This window comes from Mycetomoellerius zeteki, unplaced genomic scaffold (assembly GCF_001594055.1).
Source record: "Mycetomoellerius zeteki isolate Tzet28-1 unplaced genomic scaffold, Tzet1.0 scaffold110, whole genome shotgun sequence".
Taxonomy (NCBI): Eukaryota; Metazoa; Arthropoda; class Insecta; order Hymenoptera; family Formicidae; genus Mycetomoellerius; species Mycetomoellerius zeteki.
This window is the reverse complement of record NW_017256018.1, coordinates 244,156-263,015: the sequence shown is the minus strand read 5'-3', so window position 1 is coordinate 263,015 and position 18,860 is coordinate 244,156. Positions and strand designations below refer to the sequence as shown.

Here is an 18,860-nt window from a genome sequence, read left to right as displayed (position 1 = left end):
CCCGCTTGGGGCCTAACTGCGTGGAAGTTACAGCTGAGACAGTGTCCGCTTGGAATATTCTTAAACCATGAAGACGGTGTTCATACTTATAGCGCTTATAGCGCTTATATCGAGTCGGTATGACAGATTTCCTAACCTGAACGGTCGTGAACTTTAACGCTAAATATCTCGGTTCGGAGGCCAGAGCGGCACTTTTTTCTGCCACATTCGTTCATTTCGTGCAAAAACGCGTCGAATAAGCCTAATTTCATCAAAATCGGAGGTGAGCCGGGTATTCTATACCTTTACCGTTAAAATTAATTAGAATTTTGATAATGATACTTCAGTTTCTGTATGAGTCCAGGATGTAATAGACGAATGATTATGTTTGCACAAGACATAGAATTTATTAAAAAATGTTTCTTACACTGCCGGTTATAAGTTATTGATGTAACAGCGAACGCTTGTGCCATCCGCAGCTACATCTTCTATATAGGCGCGCTACAGATAACAACGCCAGTTATCGAGCGACTCTAGACATTATTATTCATCTACTACCATATTGAACTGAAAAATATTTAAAAAAAGCCTTATAATATAATATAATATAAAATATAACATAACCCCTTTATAATATAGTAAAGTACCAAACATTTTATTTGTAAAATCTCAATATTGTCATAACAACTTGAAATTCTGTTTGGTTTAACCAAAATGCATTTAATTATGTAGATTGATATCAAAACATAATCAAATCATTTTTCTCGTGCATTAGAAAGAGAAGATCTTTTATCTCCAAGTAGTTATCGGTGTCCATTTAAAATACCCCCATTGTTAAGACGTAATAAATTTTATTATTGAGCTTTAACACCTAAACGATTGTGCATTGGTGACAATTCTACCTCGTTTTATTCTTCTTAACGCTAGTTAACAATTGTAAGAAAATTTAAAAAGGAAATAGGTACAACAGAGAAACTATCAGCGTCAGGGCTGTATGGTTCAATGGCAGGACGGAAGTCTACCGGAAGTCTACCATTTCGGAGGAGATCGATACTCGGTTCTAATCTCGGAGCGCCCTGATATTTCTCTCGTATTGTCATTTATTTCTTACTCTATATAGAATTGTAACCAACTAATAAAAGAAAAATATTTAACGAAATTATTTAAATATATAATAATTAACGTAATCGATCCTCGTAATTAATTTTTTTTCACTCGACTTGGAAAGTTTTAAAACCAAAGTAAAAGCATTCAATACTAACTTAATTCGTGTGAAGCAACTTATTACTTATACGTATTTATTACTTAGTACACTGTGCTTATTATGTAATTAATTTGCCTATATTGTTCTGTCGCAATATTTGATAAAATTATATATATTTTCTGTATATTCTGTCTTGTGTATTGCAGTACCTTTTTGCTCAATCGCTCGTTTATTTAACTTTTGATTGTACTTTTATTACGTTAATTATTATCAGAAAAAATGAGGTTTTTATTATTAAAATAATATTTTTTAATATATCCAAAATATATTTTTAATATTAATTGCACTTGTTGATATTTAAAGCGACAGCTTGGCGAACTCCATTTATCTTCATTTGTTAATCGCAGTTGCGATTGATTGATAATAGATTCAGCGTATAATTAGTCATGTTGAGGTACTATTAGGTATAACAACAAAATTCAGAGAGGAGCAAGAGATTGATATATGTTAACGAGCGGTTTCATTCGGCCTATCCAATGCAGTCCGACGATATCGATATCGAAGAACAGCGGATTCCACAGAATATCCCAGGTCCTCCGCAGCTACCGCCATTAATCAAAGGCCAGAAACTAAAAAGTGTAAGTGACGTTTCAATCACGCGAACAGCAGGTCTTAATTCTCAGTATCGTTGAATTTGATAATTCGCCAGATTCATGTACATAAGCTTTTTACTATGTAATTATATTTTTCTGTAGGTTTTTTTCTAACATTTCTGTAAATTGGGACTTCTTCAATGGCTGTTTTCTTGCTTATTTCTAATAAATAATTGTGACATTAGAATTGTTAGAATTATCAGTAATAATGCAATTAGAAGAATTTGAGCGATTTTCAGTTTAATAATAATTAATTCCAATTCCAGGGGCCTTACACTGTCACAGTGACAGATGAGATGGTAGCGCAGAGAGAAAGGGAGAACTTAGAACTGTACAAAGCCTGGGTACGGGATCAGCGCAGAAGGAACATGTTACCGCAAGAAGAGGCCGACGAATTTATAGGCGACTTCAAGGACATCATTATCAGGAGAAGCTTTGTCCGCAAGGTTTTCTGCCTCCTCACAATGCAGTTGATATTCACCATCTTCGTTATATCCATCTTTTTGTTCTGGTGAATGCACACGCAAAAGAAGTATTCTTTCCAATTCTTTATTTTAAGCTTTCTATTATGATCTTCTGAATTATTTTCCAGGGATGAAGCGCAGAAGTTTATGATAGTGTACTGGTATCTGTGGATCGTTGCCATGTAAGATTGCGTAGATTTCTTGTCATTGACTTGTGATATTAAATGAAAAGGAATGAGAGAACGAAGAAAATAGAAATAATATTAACAAATATAATATAATATTTCATCCATACGTTAACATATTATGATAATAATGATAATATATGTATAATAATATTAATATAAGTATTATAATATCAATTTATATATATCAGTCCGCATTTATTTCTTTTTATTAAAAATAGCTCTAAGGCTTTAAGAAATGTATTTATTAATTGATCGTACTTTTTATTTTGTATAAATTTTAATCTTAAAACATTCACTTGCATTTTAGGGTGGTCTTCATCGTCGCGTACTGTACTGTATCCTGCTCGGTGCACGCCAGACGAACGGCTCCATTCAATTACATCTGCCTAATCCTACTGGTACGATTTCTTCACTTCTTCTCTTTACACAATGGAGCGGTTCTTGTAAATTTGAATTAATTCAGTTAAATCTCTCATGAATCACAGACAATGGGAATGTCATACCTAGCTGCCTTCGTCTCCGTATTTTATACCATCGAGGTGATTCTCATCGTTTTGGGCATGACCGCCATCGTTACGATGATCATAGCTCTTGTAGCAACATTTTCCACGGTAGTCCCATGCTTTTATTTTATATTCCCATTGCGATTTTATGTTTCGATGTTTTCTAATTTAGTATGCGTTACACTGAAACTTGCATTAAAATATGATATTAATTAGTTTTCTCTTAATTTTTTTATTTCTCTTTTATACTATCCATATTTATGTCTTTTATAAATATCTTTATATTTTTTATATATACATATATATACATCTTTTAATTATATTTTTTAATTCTTTTATTTTCAATATGTATTGTTAACACGTTACATTAATTAATTTGTCTTAATATTTCTCAGAAACATAATTTCTATTGCAACTTCATTATTTTCTTCTTTAATTTATTTGCATTTATATTAGACAAAGAAATAAAGAATGTATAAATGAAGAATCGTTTTATTTTAAATTGCAGTTTGACTTGACGATGAAACCGGGTTTGTTGATGATTATTGGGCTGGTTGCGATCGTATCTATTTTTACGGTGCTAATAATCTTATTGTTCACTCATATAATGGTTCTACGCCTGGTAATAGCTATCATTGGAACGCTCCTACTCTGCATGGTTAGTGTGTTTTGGATTCTCGTGAAAAAACCTATTCACCAACGTCCATTTTAGTAATATTTTAATTCTTTGGACTTTAAAGCTCCTCGAATTTTTACATCTATGAGCTGTAACGTTAATTTTAATTCAGCTGCAAATTTTTATCTATTTTAGTTCTTTCAATTTTTTATATTAATTTTTAATGCTATTTTATTGCGATTTATACATCAATTATTAAGAGATATATTATTAAATAGTCTAAAATAGAAAAAAATGAAAATAAATAGGTATACTAATTGTAAAAAGAATTATCATATTTCTGCATTTTCTGCACGTTCATTATTGCGAAAATTAATCGGGAAGGTTATCGATAATTAATTTCCTGTAATAAATTAAAGTAAATTAATGAAATAGACAAAATTCGATGATAAAATTATTTTATGTATTTTCAGTATTTGTACTTCGACGTGCAGACAATCATGGGTGGACGCAGAATAGAATTGAGTCCCGAAGAAGTCATCTTTGCAACTACGCAGATTTACGTTGACATCGTACTATTGTATCAGTACTTGTTGATGTTTATGGGATTCTTTCACCGATGAAAAAAGAAAATAAACGTCTTCGATGTATTGTAATATTTTACATTGAGACATGTATGTATTTATACACATATATACATTTCTATTATGTACATATTATATTATATAACATTTATATAAATATATTAAAACATGAACATAAATATCTTTTGCATTCGAAGTAACGTAACATTATAATATTATAATAATCTTATAAATTTAAAATTTTACATCAATATACTGTTATCTTATTTTAATCTAGTGAAAATTTTTTTTTAATTTTATATAAATTGGAACACTTTAAAATATTTAAAAAATCTCGGTTTTTATATATCAAAAATTTTTTTTATATACAAAAAATGTTCTAAAATTTCTTATTCAATTATTTTTAAGAAAGTATGTTGAACTTTTTCAGTTTTCATACGATTTTATTAGAAATTATAGAATGCGAAATCTGATCGAATATGATTAAGATCGAGCGTTAATTAGTGCGCTCTTTAATTGTTATAAGATTCTTTTAGGCAGTATTCATAGTCAGATCTTATATTCAAAAAGTCATGAACTTAAGAAGTCAGAGGACCGTATTAGCATTTTAAGACATTATTTAAGACAGTCTTGAAATAAGAACGGATTATGGATACCGCCCTTATTCATATTCTGGAATATCCTAGGCTTGGATTTTCTGAGGTGAGGAAATATAGAGCTCTGCATTATCGCCAGCCGATAATGATGCTGTCTATAAATCAATAGAAAATTTTAAAATTATAAAATAATATATTTATATATTTCTATTAAAAAACTTTCTTTCTCTTTCTTGAAAAGAAAACACTGAAGTAATGATTGAAACATGCAATCTACACTCATTACGTTCAGATTCGAAATTATCTTCTCTCTCTCTCTCTCTCTTTCTCTTTCTCTCTTTCTTTACGATTGCATCCCAAAATCACACGAACGATGCGAGTTATATGTTTTGAGTGCTGTCCGTCGCAATTTCGAGCGGATTTCTTGAAAATTATGCGATCCTCGCTACGCTGGAGATAAACCGCAATCAATTCTGAGACGTTATCTCGTGCGTCGAGCGCAAAGCAAGAAAGGAACAGAAAGGAGCAGCGATTCTTTCTTGGCGAGTGCGACTCCGTGAAGTTATAACCCTCATTGACTTTTTTCTCTTGCGTAGACTGCATCATTTTGCTTGTGATTTTTGATGATTTAGTGATAGTAATCGTATTATTAATCTAAAATCTATTTGTCTTATCGGGAAAGTGTTATTAATATATGTTTCGTTAGTTAACCCTGCTTGGCTTTGATATCTATTTGACCTAAAATGTAATCTATTTTCTTATTAATATTTTATTTAAAAACTTTTTTCCGATGACTTTGTCTTTTAGTGTAAGATCTTTTTTTCAGTGAAAATTTTTATTTTTTATTTTTTGGACCTTATCAATTATATTGACCCAAACAATATAATTGTACAGTAAATTTAGACAGACCACTTTAGAAGTACAATGTATCAGTACAATATTGGCTCAATATATTCCCAACAATTAACCAATGTATCGCCAATAAGTTGTTTCTAGGGCAACAAGATTATGTCATTGAATTAATGTATCACTTGAATCAAGATTAAATATGTTGACATTTTATTAATTTAATTGACATTTTATTTAATTTTTTTAATTAAATTTGTAGACTAACTGTCTAATTTGGCTGTTTTTATAGAAAATGGAGGACGAACGCTTAATTGGCAAAGACACGAAGACAGACGAGAATACTGAGACTAAACCTAAGGAAACTTTAGGCTTGACCACTACAGTAGCCTTGGATACTCTACATCGTGATGTTAGACGTGTCCTACAGGAGTACGAAGAGGATCATAGGAAAAATAAGTAGTATCTTGTACAACAATCGTGATTGTTTAGAAATATGTGAATTTTTGTGACATACTTATATCTTGACAAATATTTATATTCAGGAAATATAGAGCTTGGCTGAAGGACACCCTGCATCATCGTAGCCAATATACAACGCTCTGCTGGACCTCTGCGATCGCGCTGTTGATCAATGCCGTTATTCTCATCATTGCGTACTTTACGCTTAATGAAACATGGTAAGTTAGATGGGAATGTACATTTATGTGAAATTTGCTTGTTTTCCATTTATTTTATTTATTTGAGACAACAGCAGCTTCATAAGTAAGTATTGTTACAGGTATTCGACACTGCCGTATGAAGGACTGATAGTCTGTTGTTTAGTAGTATTGAATTTTATCTTAGTGGTATCGGATAATAAATTACGACATGAAGAAATTCCTCATAGAGTAAAAATTCTTCTTGATCAACTCAATGGTATGTATTTAAATAATTGTTTGTCGTCTCTGTAATATTTATTTTGTATCAAAATTGGAATTACAAATGTTAAGCCTAAAGCATACGATGCAAGTTTTCCTGATTGATAACTTGTGATTTAGTATATTTCTATTAGCGCTACACAGAACGTAGAGTTATAGTATAGAACGTAAATTATAGTAATTTACTAAATCTCAATTCAGAAGGAAAAAACCGGTTCTTAACGTAAATTGCAGTTTCTATATAAATCCTATACAATTATTTTCGATTAATATTTGCAGTTTCTAAATCGTATATAAATTACTATTTTCAATATTTGCCTTTTCTAAGTATGTCATCTAGAATTGCTATTACTTTAATTTTGCTTTCTTAACATATTTCTTTTGTTATTATTTGTTATTTATATTTCAATAAAATTATTATTATTATTAAATCTTGCAATGATAATGTTATAAAAGTGTTTCAAAATTGCAGTTGCGCGTTCCACATGTCAATGGAGGTCCGAGAACTACCCACATTTGTGCAGTCCGCAATCCCCTTGCTTGACCTTGCAGTGGACGTATCGTGATAGTGAAGTAGTCAACTTGCCGTGGGCTTTATTAGTGGCCGGTGACATAATCGTGATGAAGCCAGGCCAGCAAGCACCTGGATATTGCGTGCCGTATGACGTATGTGACTTGAATTCTTTCCAACGTAGATCTCACAGATGTTCGGTCTTCTTCAAGATATCAAAGTTAAACAGATATTTTACTAAAACACAATCAGACTGTCTAGAATTACACTTCTTATAGATAATCGAACTTCAATGCAGATTTCTAGATGTTCAGTCTTCAAGATGTACAGAGATTTTACTCAAATAATTAATCAAACTGTTCAGAAGTAAGTTTCTTGTAGCTGATTGCATTTTCAGGATTCAGAAGCGCCTGTTTTGCACGCAAGAGAGACTTACAGTGCGCCGGTACACAGCGCGAACGAAATCTTCTCCACGCCGCAGTCCCGCGTACCTCTGAAGAGTAAGATCTACAAACTCCAGGAAACGCCGTACTTGGTGAATCTGCGTATGGCGCTCGATCAAGCTCTCGATCGACCGGTCACTTATTACAATCGCAAACGTCACTTACTGATGATCTGCTGCATTGAGCACTTGACCTATCCGATACTCGTGATTGTTATCCTCGTGATCAATCTGCTCCGTTACTTATATCTGACAGACTACTTTGGCACTGGCCACTGGAGCGAGATGTTTCTGTTACAACCGATCGCTGTGAGTCTTCCGTTGCTACCGTTGGTGTTTCCCGCCTGCTGGATATTCCTCAACTGCTTCGGCATGGCTCGCTTCAAAGCGCTGGTCAAGCTTTATCTGTCTGCAAAAAAGCTCCAGGTCAGTAATTATTTAGAAATAAATTATTTATAAATTAAAATATATTAACATAGTCAATTTACATGAAGAAATTAGTGTTTTATATATTTATGGGATTGTAATCATAATTTTATAAATTTATTGATTTATTCACACACATACAGAATTACATTATTTTATCCCAAATGTAATAACATTATAAGAATTCTATGTGAAATCTCACACGATGAATGTTCTCATCTAAAAAAAATAAGATAATGGTAAATAAGATTATGAAGATTTTATTGTAGGAATTTTAAATTTGTCTATGAATTTTTAATTTGAATTTGTGCCTCTTTTTTTATGACTAAGAATAAAGGAAATATTCATAGTTTTTATAGTTAAGATATTATCTTAAGTAGAATCTTAAAATATCATGAACCAATCAGAAAACATCTTAAGATATTACTTGGGAGTCTTGAAATTAAGAACAGATTATAAATACTTTTTGTTAGAGAACCTACGCGCGAATTGATATACTATCTGCAAAATTATATAATTATGATAAATTTATAATTATATATTATTCATGTAAAAAAAAATTCTTTCTTAATTTTTCAAATTTAGTTTAAAAAATGATAAGGACTTAGGTATGTATGTAATATAATATACATAGAGGTTTTTGTCATTTTTATGAATTAAAAATTATGATTAATTACAAAATATTACACTGGTTTACAATTTTTATAAATGTAGTTTGTAGATCCTTTCGAAGACGCGGATATCAATGGTCCCAATCATCCGGATGTAGTGTACAACTGGCTGGAACTCAAAGAATACTTCTTCGATATCCTTTTCGGCAACGAGCACATGATGTCGCGATCGGCGAGCATTCTGCACGTTCTGGGCTCTGTAACCGTGAGTACCGTAGCACAAATTGATTATAAGTTGAGTAATCAAGTAATAATGATTATCAATTTATATATATATATATATATATATTATATAACACTCAATATATTTTTGTAGGCGCTGTGCTGCGTAGATAAGAAGGGACTTCTCTCATGGCCTAATCCCACGGCGGAGAAAGTATTTTTCCTACGTAACGCCAATATTTTGTCGCCGAGCTCGAGGTAGTCATCTTATAGTCGCGGACCCAGTTGGGGATATAAGAATCCGAGTATCTAAAAATCCAAGAATTTGTGAATTTGCCCCCTGAGATGAAGGAATTTAACGTAACTTAAATTTGTGAAATCACTCGGTGGAATCGTATCGACGCGATTACAGTCCCGTTTATTTTGCAGTACCGGCAGTGTGGACAAGACGACTGACAAGAACCAGGAGTCCGAGGAGACCAAGGCGAACTCCAATAGAACGTCTTACGTACAGCATGGTAAGGAAGGATGGGAGACAACGAAAGCCGAGTGCGCAACGTAACGACGTCCGATGCTTCGCAGATATGTCGCACTCCACCGCCGAGGTTCTGGATCTCACCCACGATCACGCCCTGCCGTTCCGACTGCAGTTTGACGACCACTCGTGGCGGCAACATCTGAACTCGCTGAAACCACTCGGCCTGGCGATCCTCCTCAACACATGCAACATGGACACGCAGGAACACTACACGCAATTCTGTTGCCACGTTACTTGCGAAGCTCTCTACAATGAGAATTTGGTCCCGGTGACGAACAGACGGTTCGTTGTCCTTGATCTTTAATTTTTTCTTTCTCATAGGATTAGTTGCGATTTCTTTGCAAAATCTATTATTGAAAATGAAATGTATTCAGCAGATGTCTGTGCGAATTGGCGAAGCAGATCGGTTTCCAGGATCAAGCGCAGAAAATCTTCCAACTGGAACAGCAACTATGTACATTTAGACATGTAGTGAGTATTGATAATGGTTTTTTAGAATCAGGGTACCTATCATGGAACATGTCGGAATGAATTCCGATCGGAATTATTCCATTTTCCCCAGAAAACACAATAGAAATCTAGGGAATAATTGAATAATTCCGATCGGAATCCATTCTGACTTTTTCTATGATAGAATACTCAGTAATCTGAGATTTTTTGGAACGAACGAAATTTCGCTATCAAATTTCAATTTAAAAATTTTAACATTTGAGTTAAAAAATTATTTGGCAATGTAACAGAGATATTGAGAGTAATCTTGAATTTTTCCATATCTTTTTAAAGCTTAAAACAGCAAAAAAACTTGGACTGAATAAAAACGATCCAGATTTGTAAACGCAGAAAGTAAAAATATTTACAAATGGGAGAGTTAATTCATAATAAGATTACTTTTTGCTAAAATTCTGAAAACTGATCGCACGTTTTAGCAATCACTTAAACTGTTGAACTGAATAGTTCTCTATAATCAACTTTTGTCAAACTGTTTCTTAGAAGAGTCATTCTAAAAAGATATTATTTGGAGAGGAATAATTTATATTACAAAAGTGAACACACAATCATCGATTAAAAAAGCAAACTAAAATAATTTGTTTGGCAGCAACCGGAGATGGTCAGGCGGGACATAAAGTTCGCGCGTTCACTGAGCATCGCGACAAAACTGAAGTTTCCGTTCCCTCACATGGTCGCTGTGGTCGTGAAAGAGCGTAGCGGTGGTGGTCTGCAATTGTTGACACAAGGAACGGCCGACATAATTCTGGATTCGTGTATCGAGTATTGGGATGGCCACGATCTCTGCCCTCTTTCCGCATCAGACAGGTATATCGTTCATTTCAATTCCATCAATCTCTTAAATGGAAACCGATCGTATATTTTAAAGGTGAAATTACTGAAGTAAGAAAATTACAAAAATTCACTAGATATTGTGATCAATGAATTTAAATCGTAAATGTTACAAATATTAATTATAAAAATAAATGTGCTCGTTTTTTTTTAACTTTCACCTCGTTTCAAGACAATCGAGTCTCTGGATTATTATATTATAGATGTGTTTCTATATTAGATGTGTTTTCAAAAATTTTCAAAACAGTTTGTAAACGGTGCGTCTTGATAATTTTTCCTTTTGCAGGAAAAAGGTGCAAGACTTCTACCAGAGGACGAGCTTGACCTCGTATTGCACTGCATTTGCTTATCGACCGCTGACGCGCGCCATCGGCGACAACATGTCCGAGATATATCTGGAGCTACCGGCGGATAGCAAACATTTATACACTCCCCACAGGAGTCCGACTCCTTTACCGTGGGATTTCAGAAACGTTCTCGATCCCAGAGTACGAGGAATACTGGGACAGTTTCATTCGACAGGTTAACGTAGTCACTAATTTGATGGATGTTTTACTGTAACTTTAATTTTTTTAAGTGTTATCTTAATAGCAGAATGAGCCAAATGTAATTATATTAACTTCCTGCTTTCTTATTTTTTTATTTTTAATATTTGAATATCTTTCACTTATTTAATCTAGATATATTTTATATTTTAATTTTTTGATTAATTTGTTTTTAATTCACAAATATTTCAATTGTAATAAAAACATGGCTTTGTTTTCAGATTCCTTGCTGTGTAACGAAAATAAGGATGACGACGTGAATGATATTGAAAGCTGCTTTGAGGTGCAGTGTAATCAGGTCTTCATCGGAATGGTTACCATGCAATATCAGGCACAAACCGATATGGTACGATATTATTATGGTCAATGATTAATTTGTACTGTGAACACTAAATTAATATGTATATTATATGACTACAGGTACAATTGATTGAACAATTGGACAGAGCATGTATAAGGTTTGTGCACTTCAGCAAGGAGAACGAACTGCGCTCGCGTGTTTTCTCAGAGAAAATGGGCTTGGAGAGCGGCTGGAATTGTCACATCTCGTTACTCAGCGAGGGGGCCAGGTATCATTTATCATCGAAACGCGATGACGTCGCCGTTTTTCTCTCAATGTCTCTTGAATTTCTTATGGGGCATATCCGCGACTTTTCTTACCGTCAGTGTCTCTGATTCATCTCTCTAAAATTTTTAAAGTGGATCTCACTTTGAAGAGTGAAATCTCACTCTTAAAAATTGAAAATTGAGCCACTTTTTTAAGACTGGCTCAATTTTCACTCTTTAGAGTGAGATTCAACTCTAAAGAATTTAGAGAGAACGTCCTCTTATCATCTCGTAATTTTTGGACAATACATTTCCTTTTAGGAGGAGAAGGAAGAAAAAATTTTTTAAATATGAGAAAAAATATATCATAATTTAAGAGAGGCATTCCCGATTGAAAGAGATAATTGTAGGATCAGAGGAGAGAGAAAGAGAGAGAGAGAGAGAGACACGCATGTGGGAAAATTGCATGCATATAATGACGGAATAAATCTCTTATTCTCGTTAGAGTGAGCTGCCATGAAGCTCGAATGTAAAATATATCCATGTATTGCAGGAGACAGCAATGGCTGGAGAGATATCCGCATATGCCCCCGTCGTATATGTTTGTCTATACGTCTTTTTTTACTTTTGTAATTGTTAATATTAATCTGCATGTTCATCGTTGCTACGCAGGATATCTCGAGAAAAAATATTACAAAATCCAGTTTGTACACACACTTGAATCGAACACAAATTAACTCAAACGTTTATTTTTTATATCGTATAAAAATTTATTTAAAAATAAAACGTTTAGATATATAAAGATTTATTCGTTATATATAAAGATACCAACAAGAATAATTAACATATTTAAGAGAGAAAGTATGCATAAATCAAACGATCTTTAGAAATTCTGAAAATCGAGGATTGAATTAAATTTAAGATTAATTCTCATACATTTCTCCGAGACATCCTGCAGTATCACTAATTTTGAAAATGTCGCGATCATTTTGGCTGCAATGTCTTAATACCTAACATGTATAACTAATATCTTTTTTTTTATTCAGGACATCGAGTCTCACACTAACAATGATTTTATTTTATTTATATTTTGTGTCTCTACGATGCTTTACAATCATTTTTTTAATGACATGTTCCTTAACTAATGTGGAGCAATTTATTGCAATTGCAAGTTGACGCTCATTAAAAATTTTGATTATGCAAATACACGATTACTCGCGCAAAGATTACACAATTATATGTACTGTAATTAACACACACATGACAATATCAGGTCCGAGAGTCCAGTGGGTTGGTGGGTGAGCCAGGCAGCAGCCATGTCCTCACCCACTCCCTCACCCACGGCCCAATCTCATCAGCCTAATTACTCCTGCATGGACGAGGCCAGCCACTTGCTTAATCGTGTCTTACCTCGGTATGTTACACCGATTACATGCAGAAATAGCTCACGATATATACGCTGTACAATTTGAAATCAAAGATTTCTGCTTTGCTTCAAAGAAAGAAAAAAGATGTTAAAACAGCAACATAGTAACTACAGAATGCATGAGATCTAATCTAATGAAAGTTAATGGAAAATTACAAACGTTCAGATAATAGGGAAATGAATTTGAAAAAATGAAGCATTAATCGAAATATCATGAAAAGACAAATATTTAAAATCTCATGCGTTCTATGATTAATCGATCGCAAAACATGCGCAGCATGACGAGAGAATTTTCATTTATTTGTTATGGAAACTTTGTCGTGTTCGAAAGAATGAACTAACGTATTCTCTTGGCTTCTTAGCATTAATGTGCTTCTTACTACCCGCCGTTATATGATTAGCGAAGTATCGAGCGTAGAGAATATCCATTAAGAAAGAATAATTCTCATTTTAGCACCAATCTGAACAACAGCCGAGCGATGAGCATGTCGGCGCCAAGCGCTATCAACACGGACTTCTCGACAGTGAAATTTGACGACGAAACAACCGAGTGGAACAACATGGGAACGTCGCAGGTCAAAAGCACGATGAGCCACAGGTTGCTGTGATATCTAAAGCAGAATAAAAAAAATTTCTAAAAAATACTCGATGCTATTTAAGATTTGATGATGCTACAGAGATCACAAACTGTCGAGCAGAGAGCAGGACACGGTGAGAAGCGAGGACAGCGTCCTGGTGCAGAGCGTCGATTTGGGATCAGGCCAGGAGGCTTGGAGGTCCTTGAGCTGCCTCACCGACAGCACTGAACAAAGCGCGCCGGTCAACTTCGATCTGTCGAACAGGGTAAGATGGATCTTCTTCTGGATTAAATCTAATAAACGTTTGTGATAAAACACAACATAAGGAAGATGTTAAGTTTTGGTTGTTTGCAGCCAGAATGAAAAAAGTTCCGAAATATACAAATTATGTATCATATTAAAAGGCTACTTAAGTAAAGTGTTGAATTGTTTATCAAGAGGAAATATCGAGAACATCGAAGAAGTTACCATAAATCTAAAAGTTTGTTTAGTAAGATATTTCAGGAATTAATTAACAAAACCTGTATTGTTTGATATATAATTTGTAATCTTGAAACTTTTTTATTTTGACCGAAACAACCTCCTTTACTTATTCTGCGTATACAGGCTAAACTGCCGAGGGGCATAGATAAGATACGTCCGCACATCGAACTGATAGACAACGTTCCTTTACTCGTGTCCCTGTTCACTGACTGCAACACCACAGTGACTCGCGAGATGTTGCATATAATGCAGGATTATGGCGAGGTAGTGTGTGTACTTGGCTCCTCTGCCAACGCCGAGAACATGCCTATTTTCATGCAGGCTGACGCAGGGTAATTTATAATAATTATGATCTCACCGATTCAATTTATTACAAGGATTCAGGCAAAATCTGTAAAAAAATAGGTGGTCAATCACATAATTTCTTCCTTAGGGTGGAAATGTGAAAAGTAAGAATTTTTTTGTATGAATGTGTTAGCGTTTTCGATTATATAGCAGGTTTTAACCGAAAATGATAACTATATATGCAAGTAAAAATGTTTACTTTTCACGTTTCCACTCTAGAGAAAAGTTACATGATCGATATCCAGAATTAAGTTTCTAGAGAAATATCCATACAGCAGATTCTATTTTGTCGATTTAATGCGAAAATGATTTCCTTATGTCAAAGTTTTCTAAAGGCTTGTAAATCAATCGTAGAGTGGCGGTGGAACCCTTGTATCCTCAGGTATGTCAGAAGGTACCGGTATTGGTATCTCCTACGGAGAGCCAAGGAATTTCTCCCGTTGATCTGAGTAGAGCGCTAAATTCTGTCGCATGTTCACTGAGTGTGAAACGCGAGGATCCTGTGGCAATTTTTCATCTCATTATGGAGGTACGATGTATTTTATTTACTCCAGGAAATTAAACGAGAAGATAATGAAGCATAACAAACGATAATAAACTTTTCCTTGTATTCATACAGGCTCGTTATTACATGAAGAATTTATGGAACTGTATACAATTCTGGCTGTGCTGTGTAGTTACACTCTCGTTTGTGCAAATGCTGTCGGCGTTTCTATTGCTGCCACCGCTGTTCTCCATCGATCAAATACTCTGGTTATGCTGCTTAATAATTCCCATACTGTCGACATCCATGATCGCCACGCCGATAGACTCGACGATAATGCAACGCGCGACCGGGAAGAATCAATGCGTGGTCAATGGAGAGGTGAGAAGGGCCAAGGATAAGTGAATGACTGATGATCTTTTTGAAACTCGCGTGTTTTATATGGTTCGAGCCATATAAATATAAGGAGAAAAACGCTATTTTTATATTCCATTTTTATTATTTATTTATTTTCTTTAGAACATTATACTAGTATCTAATTTTGATATATAATTTAAGATGTATAAAGTGTGAATTTGAGAAAAAAAATTGGAGTAAAGCCGTGATCAGAGATTAAGTTTGAGATTGGAATTTAACCAATCGAAGCAAAATACATTAAACTTGAGATTGATTTTCATTCTTTTGATTAGTTAAATTCTAATCCAATCTCAATCTCTGTTTCTCATTTGATCACGGCTTAAAGAGTTTAGTGGAAACACTGATTACATAGTTTACAAATTTTGAATAATTTCGGTGCAAGAAAAGAAAACAACTTTTTTAAAAGCATTTTAGGACTTTGAATTCAAATTTGCCATCAAAAAAAAATTTCATCAGATCAAATTTTTAACATATAGTATATCAATTTTTAAGATATAACATTTTTTTTCAAATAATTTAGGTGCGACAAGTGATGAACAAAGCGAACGTTTCCACCAGGATGTGATAATAATAATTGAAAAATATTAGGGATATTAATTCAAAGTCCTACAAAAATTAAACGCTCAACTCTTCTGATTTTTTTCTAATTTATATATCTCGAAAAGGTATAAAAATACAATTTTTTTTTATCTGATGGAAATATTTCAATGGCAGATTCGGACTCAACGTCGAAAATTATTACCCTAGAAATAGTCTTCAATTGTTCTTGCATAAAACCTTGTAAACTAGTGTTATTTATCAACGTTATTCAAATTTCGAGAACAGAGATGACACTGAGAAATATATTATAGGTCACGCTATTCGTGCTATGGTGCTATGGCAGCAAGTTCTTGCCGACGGTGATCACAGTGATCCTCTCGCAGTGCATCTCGTTTCTGACGCTTTGCCCCGTCTATGTACCACAGAACTCCAAGTGCCTGTACATATATCCGGACCTGCGGGACCAGATTTGGGGCGGCTGGGGTAGTAAGCCGATTGTCGTTCTGGTCGTACAGCATTTCGCTCTCACGCTTATAGTCCTACACTTCGGTAATTATCCAACGATATCTTTGTCTTCTTGTTAATATACTAATTTGTTGCCACAAAAACTTTAATCTAATTTGTCAAATCTTTTGTTTTGTAGAAAATTACTTAATTTTAATGTTTTAATTTCTATTAATCGAAACAGTCTTTCTTCTGTCTTCAAGTTCAGTTTTATTTTGTCTTTTTCCAAAATTTTACAATTCTCCTTCAAAAAGTTATGCATTATTAATTTTTTAAAATCAGGACTTAACCGAAATGGCAAATATTTTATATCAATACACATACATACACTTATTGACATATCATACACTTATTGATTTACATCATACACTCATTGACACATGCGAACAATATTTAGAAATTCATTAATATCTATCTTTTCTTTCAGTTACGATATCTGTTAGCTTCGTGCACAGGGAATACTCGATATGGAAGAAAAATCCTATGAGTAACTGCACCTGGTTTCTTGGTGTATTTATTGTGTAAGTGAAAACTCTAATTGACAGTTTGCTTAAAAAAATTTGTCCTTAGAAGAAAATCTGTAGATTATAGATTAAATTTTAAAATACATCTATCATTATTGTTGTAGATTGTGTGTGCAAGCGTTGTTCTCTGGTATAGTGTTCCGCAAGTTTTGGCGAGAGGAGAGTAAGAAGATCGAAAACTTCCCGATACACGTGCCATTATTCTTTCTATTCTCTGTTCCGCTAACGTTTGCAATTAACGAGTTGATCAAATGGCAAGAGATCAAGTACGTCTGCACGTTCCTTCCGCATGCCTTTAGATATTGGCGCATTCACTGCAATTTCTCCGAAATTAATTAATATTCATATGCCTTTTTTTCTTTCAGAGTGAACGTGAGATATCAGAAAAGGGCACGTTTGGAATTTGGCACAAAGCTAGGAATGAATTCGCCATTTTAATCCAATTTGACGTCTTCGAAATATCAAATGCGTTTTAAAAGATATACGGGTATATCGTTAAGTGTATATATTATTAGCACATATTATCGAAAGTACTGGTATTGTGATTCAGTTGCTGCAAACTCGAAAAATCCAAAAGGCTCTAGGATCTTTAAGAGCTTCGTGTACTTACAACGCTGTGTCAAATATTGCCAAATTCAATTAGACTTGAACAAAGCACCGGTATTTTTCTATAGCAATGTGTGTATTTATATTTTGCGACGGTCGATCATCGATTGCGAGCTTAAGTGAGCGTCATGAACAAGTTTTCTATCTTGTTTTATCAAACGCTTCGATTAAAGCAGTTTTTTTTCGATGATAAATTATTTACGGGAAGCCGCAAAGCATCGTTGAGGCACATTATTTCTCTCGCTCTTGATTCTGTCATTATTCAAGATGTCCTACATAGGTATCGCTTTAGATTTTATTTAAAAAAAAAAAAGAAATTATTTTAATAATTTAAAATTTATAGGAAGATTGTTTCGTAATATCCATAATAATGCGAGTGTGCCTGGGAAGTCTGAGACATCTTGCATTTGACGATCTTACAATTAGTATTATGTAGAGTACTTATATTAAATATGTTCCTACTGATAACTTTGGCATCCTCATTGACGTTCGATTTCGCCCGAGCTTATTGTAGAATCGTACAATCGAAAAATTGGGCGTTTTTGGCATTTGAACGCAACAGTAGTTATTTATTTGTCGTGATCGCAGATTAGTGAAGACTTTAGCGAATTAAATGTAACTCTGTGAGCTGATTATTAGGTAGCAACGTCGAACTAAATTCGAGTTGTAGCAGTGACAGTCTCGCTGGTACGAGACAATGCTCTGGTTATGTGAGACAATACTCAGTCACATCTGGATTGCATATGTTTCTTGATTTCTAACCGATAAAGTGGAATGTGATTCTAATCGCGACTTTCAGAACGGCTTCCACAATTAACCGAGCTCCCGCAAACTTAATTTCTTCCTTTGCACTGCTTTAGCATTATTTGATTTTGATTAATGATACTTTATATACAAACATGCACGCGCATACCTTTCGTTTATTACACGTTTTCTTTGCTTTAAATTGACGCAATTTTCATTCGTTGTGCGAAGTATGAGTGGAAACTATAAAGGAAAATTATTAAAGATAGTTGTTGCTAGATCCAATAAATTTACACATTTAGTAAAAAAAAATTCAATTTTTTTAAATATTTTCGGAAAATATGTTTATGAATGTTTTCTGAATGTAGCAAATTACATTCAACAATTTTTAGATAAGCATTTCGTTTTGTTTAAATCTTACATCAAAAATCCATTTCTTCTTGCCTTTTATCATATGGTGATTGAAGCGAATATAAA

The 18,860-nt window shown here is 33.8% G+C and overlaps 2 protein-coding genes across 6 annotated transcripts; both read left to right on the top strand.

Moving 5' to 3' along the window:
• Positions 1-1,611: 1,611 nt before the first annotated feature.
• Positions 1,612-4,279, top strand: LOC108725865 (protein lifeguard 3). The gene is made up of 7 exons (XM_018453134.1): positions 1,612-1,821; positions 2,103-2,347; positions 2,429-2,482; positions 2,796-2,886; positions 2,974-3,099; positions 3,500-3,649; positions 4,081-4,279. The coding sequence occupies exons 1-7, from the start codon at positions 1,720-1,722 to the stop codon at positions 4,228-4,230; spliced, it is 918 nt and encodes a 305-aa protein (XP_018308636.1). The 5' UTR covers positions 1,612-1,719; the 3' UTR covers positions 4,231-4,279.
• An 852-nt stretch (positions 4,280-5,131) lies between these two features.
• On the top strand, positions 5,132-17,920 carry l(2)k05819 (transmembrane protein 94-like protein l(2)k05819). 5 transcript variants are annotated; one of them, XM_018453254.1, is made up of 25 exons: positions 5,132-5,333; positions 5,926-6,092; positions 6,179-6,313; positions 6,415-6,551; positions 7,026-7,219; positions 7,462-7,932; positions 8,647-8,808; positions 8,920-9,023; positions 9,195-9,283; positions 9,348-9,585; positions 9,681-9,774; positions 10,400-10,617; positions 10,928-11,163; positions 11,408-11,532; positions 11,607-11,755; positions 13,006-13,146; positions 13,613-13,756; positions 13,836-14,001; positions 14,343-14,551; positions 14,919-15,093; positions 15,184-15,429; positions 16,317-16,554; positions 16,937-17,030; positions 17,138-17,299; positions 17,399-17,920. In XM_018453254.1, the coding sequence occupies exons 2-25, from the start codon at positions 5,929-5,931 to the stop codon at positions 17,469-17,471; spliced, it is 4,164 nt and encodes a 1,387-aa protein (XP_018308756.1). In that variant the 5' UTR covers positions 5,132-5,333; positions 5,926-5,928; the 3' UTR covers positions 17,472-17,920. The 5 variants fall into 5 exon arrangements, with proteins under 5 accessions (XP_018308756.1, XP_018308747.1, XP_018308769.1 ...); XM_018453245.1 differs by having other exon boundaries at positions 5,132-5,329; positions 17,399-17,471; XM_018453267.1 differs by having other exon boundaries at positions 13,857-14,001; positions 17,399-17,471.
• The last annotated feature ends 940 nt before the right edge of the window (positions 17,921-18,860 follow it).

Bases quoted from the DNA above. Each gene is read 5' to 3' on its own strand.
- LOC108725865 (XM_018453134.1), top strand. From the start codon at position 1,720: ATGCAGTCCGACGATATCGATATCGAAGAACAGCGGATTCCACAGAAT. The intron at 2,348-2,428 runs GTGAATGCACAC...ATTATTTTCCAG, and splicing joins ATATCCATCTTTTTGTTCTG to GGATGAAGCGCAGAAGTTTA. The intron at 3,650-4,080 runs GTTAGTGTGTTT...ATGTATTTTCAG, and splicing joins GAACGCTCCTACTCTGCATG to TATTTGTACTTCGACGTGCA.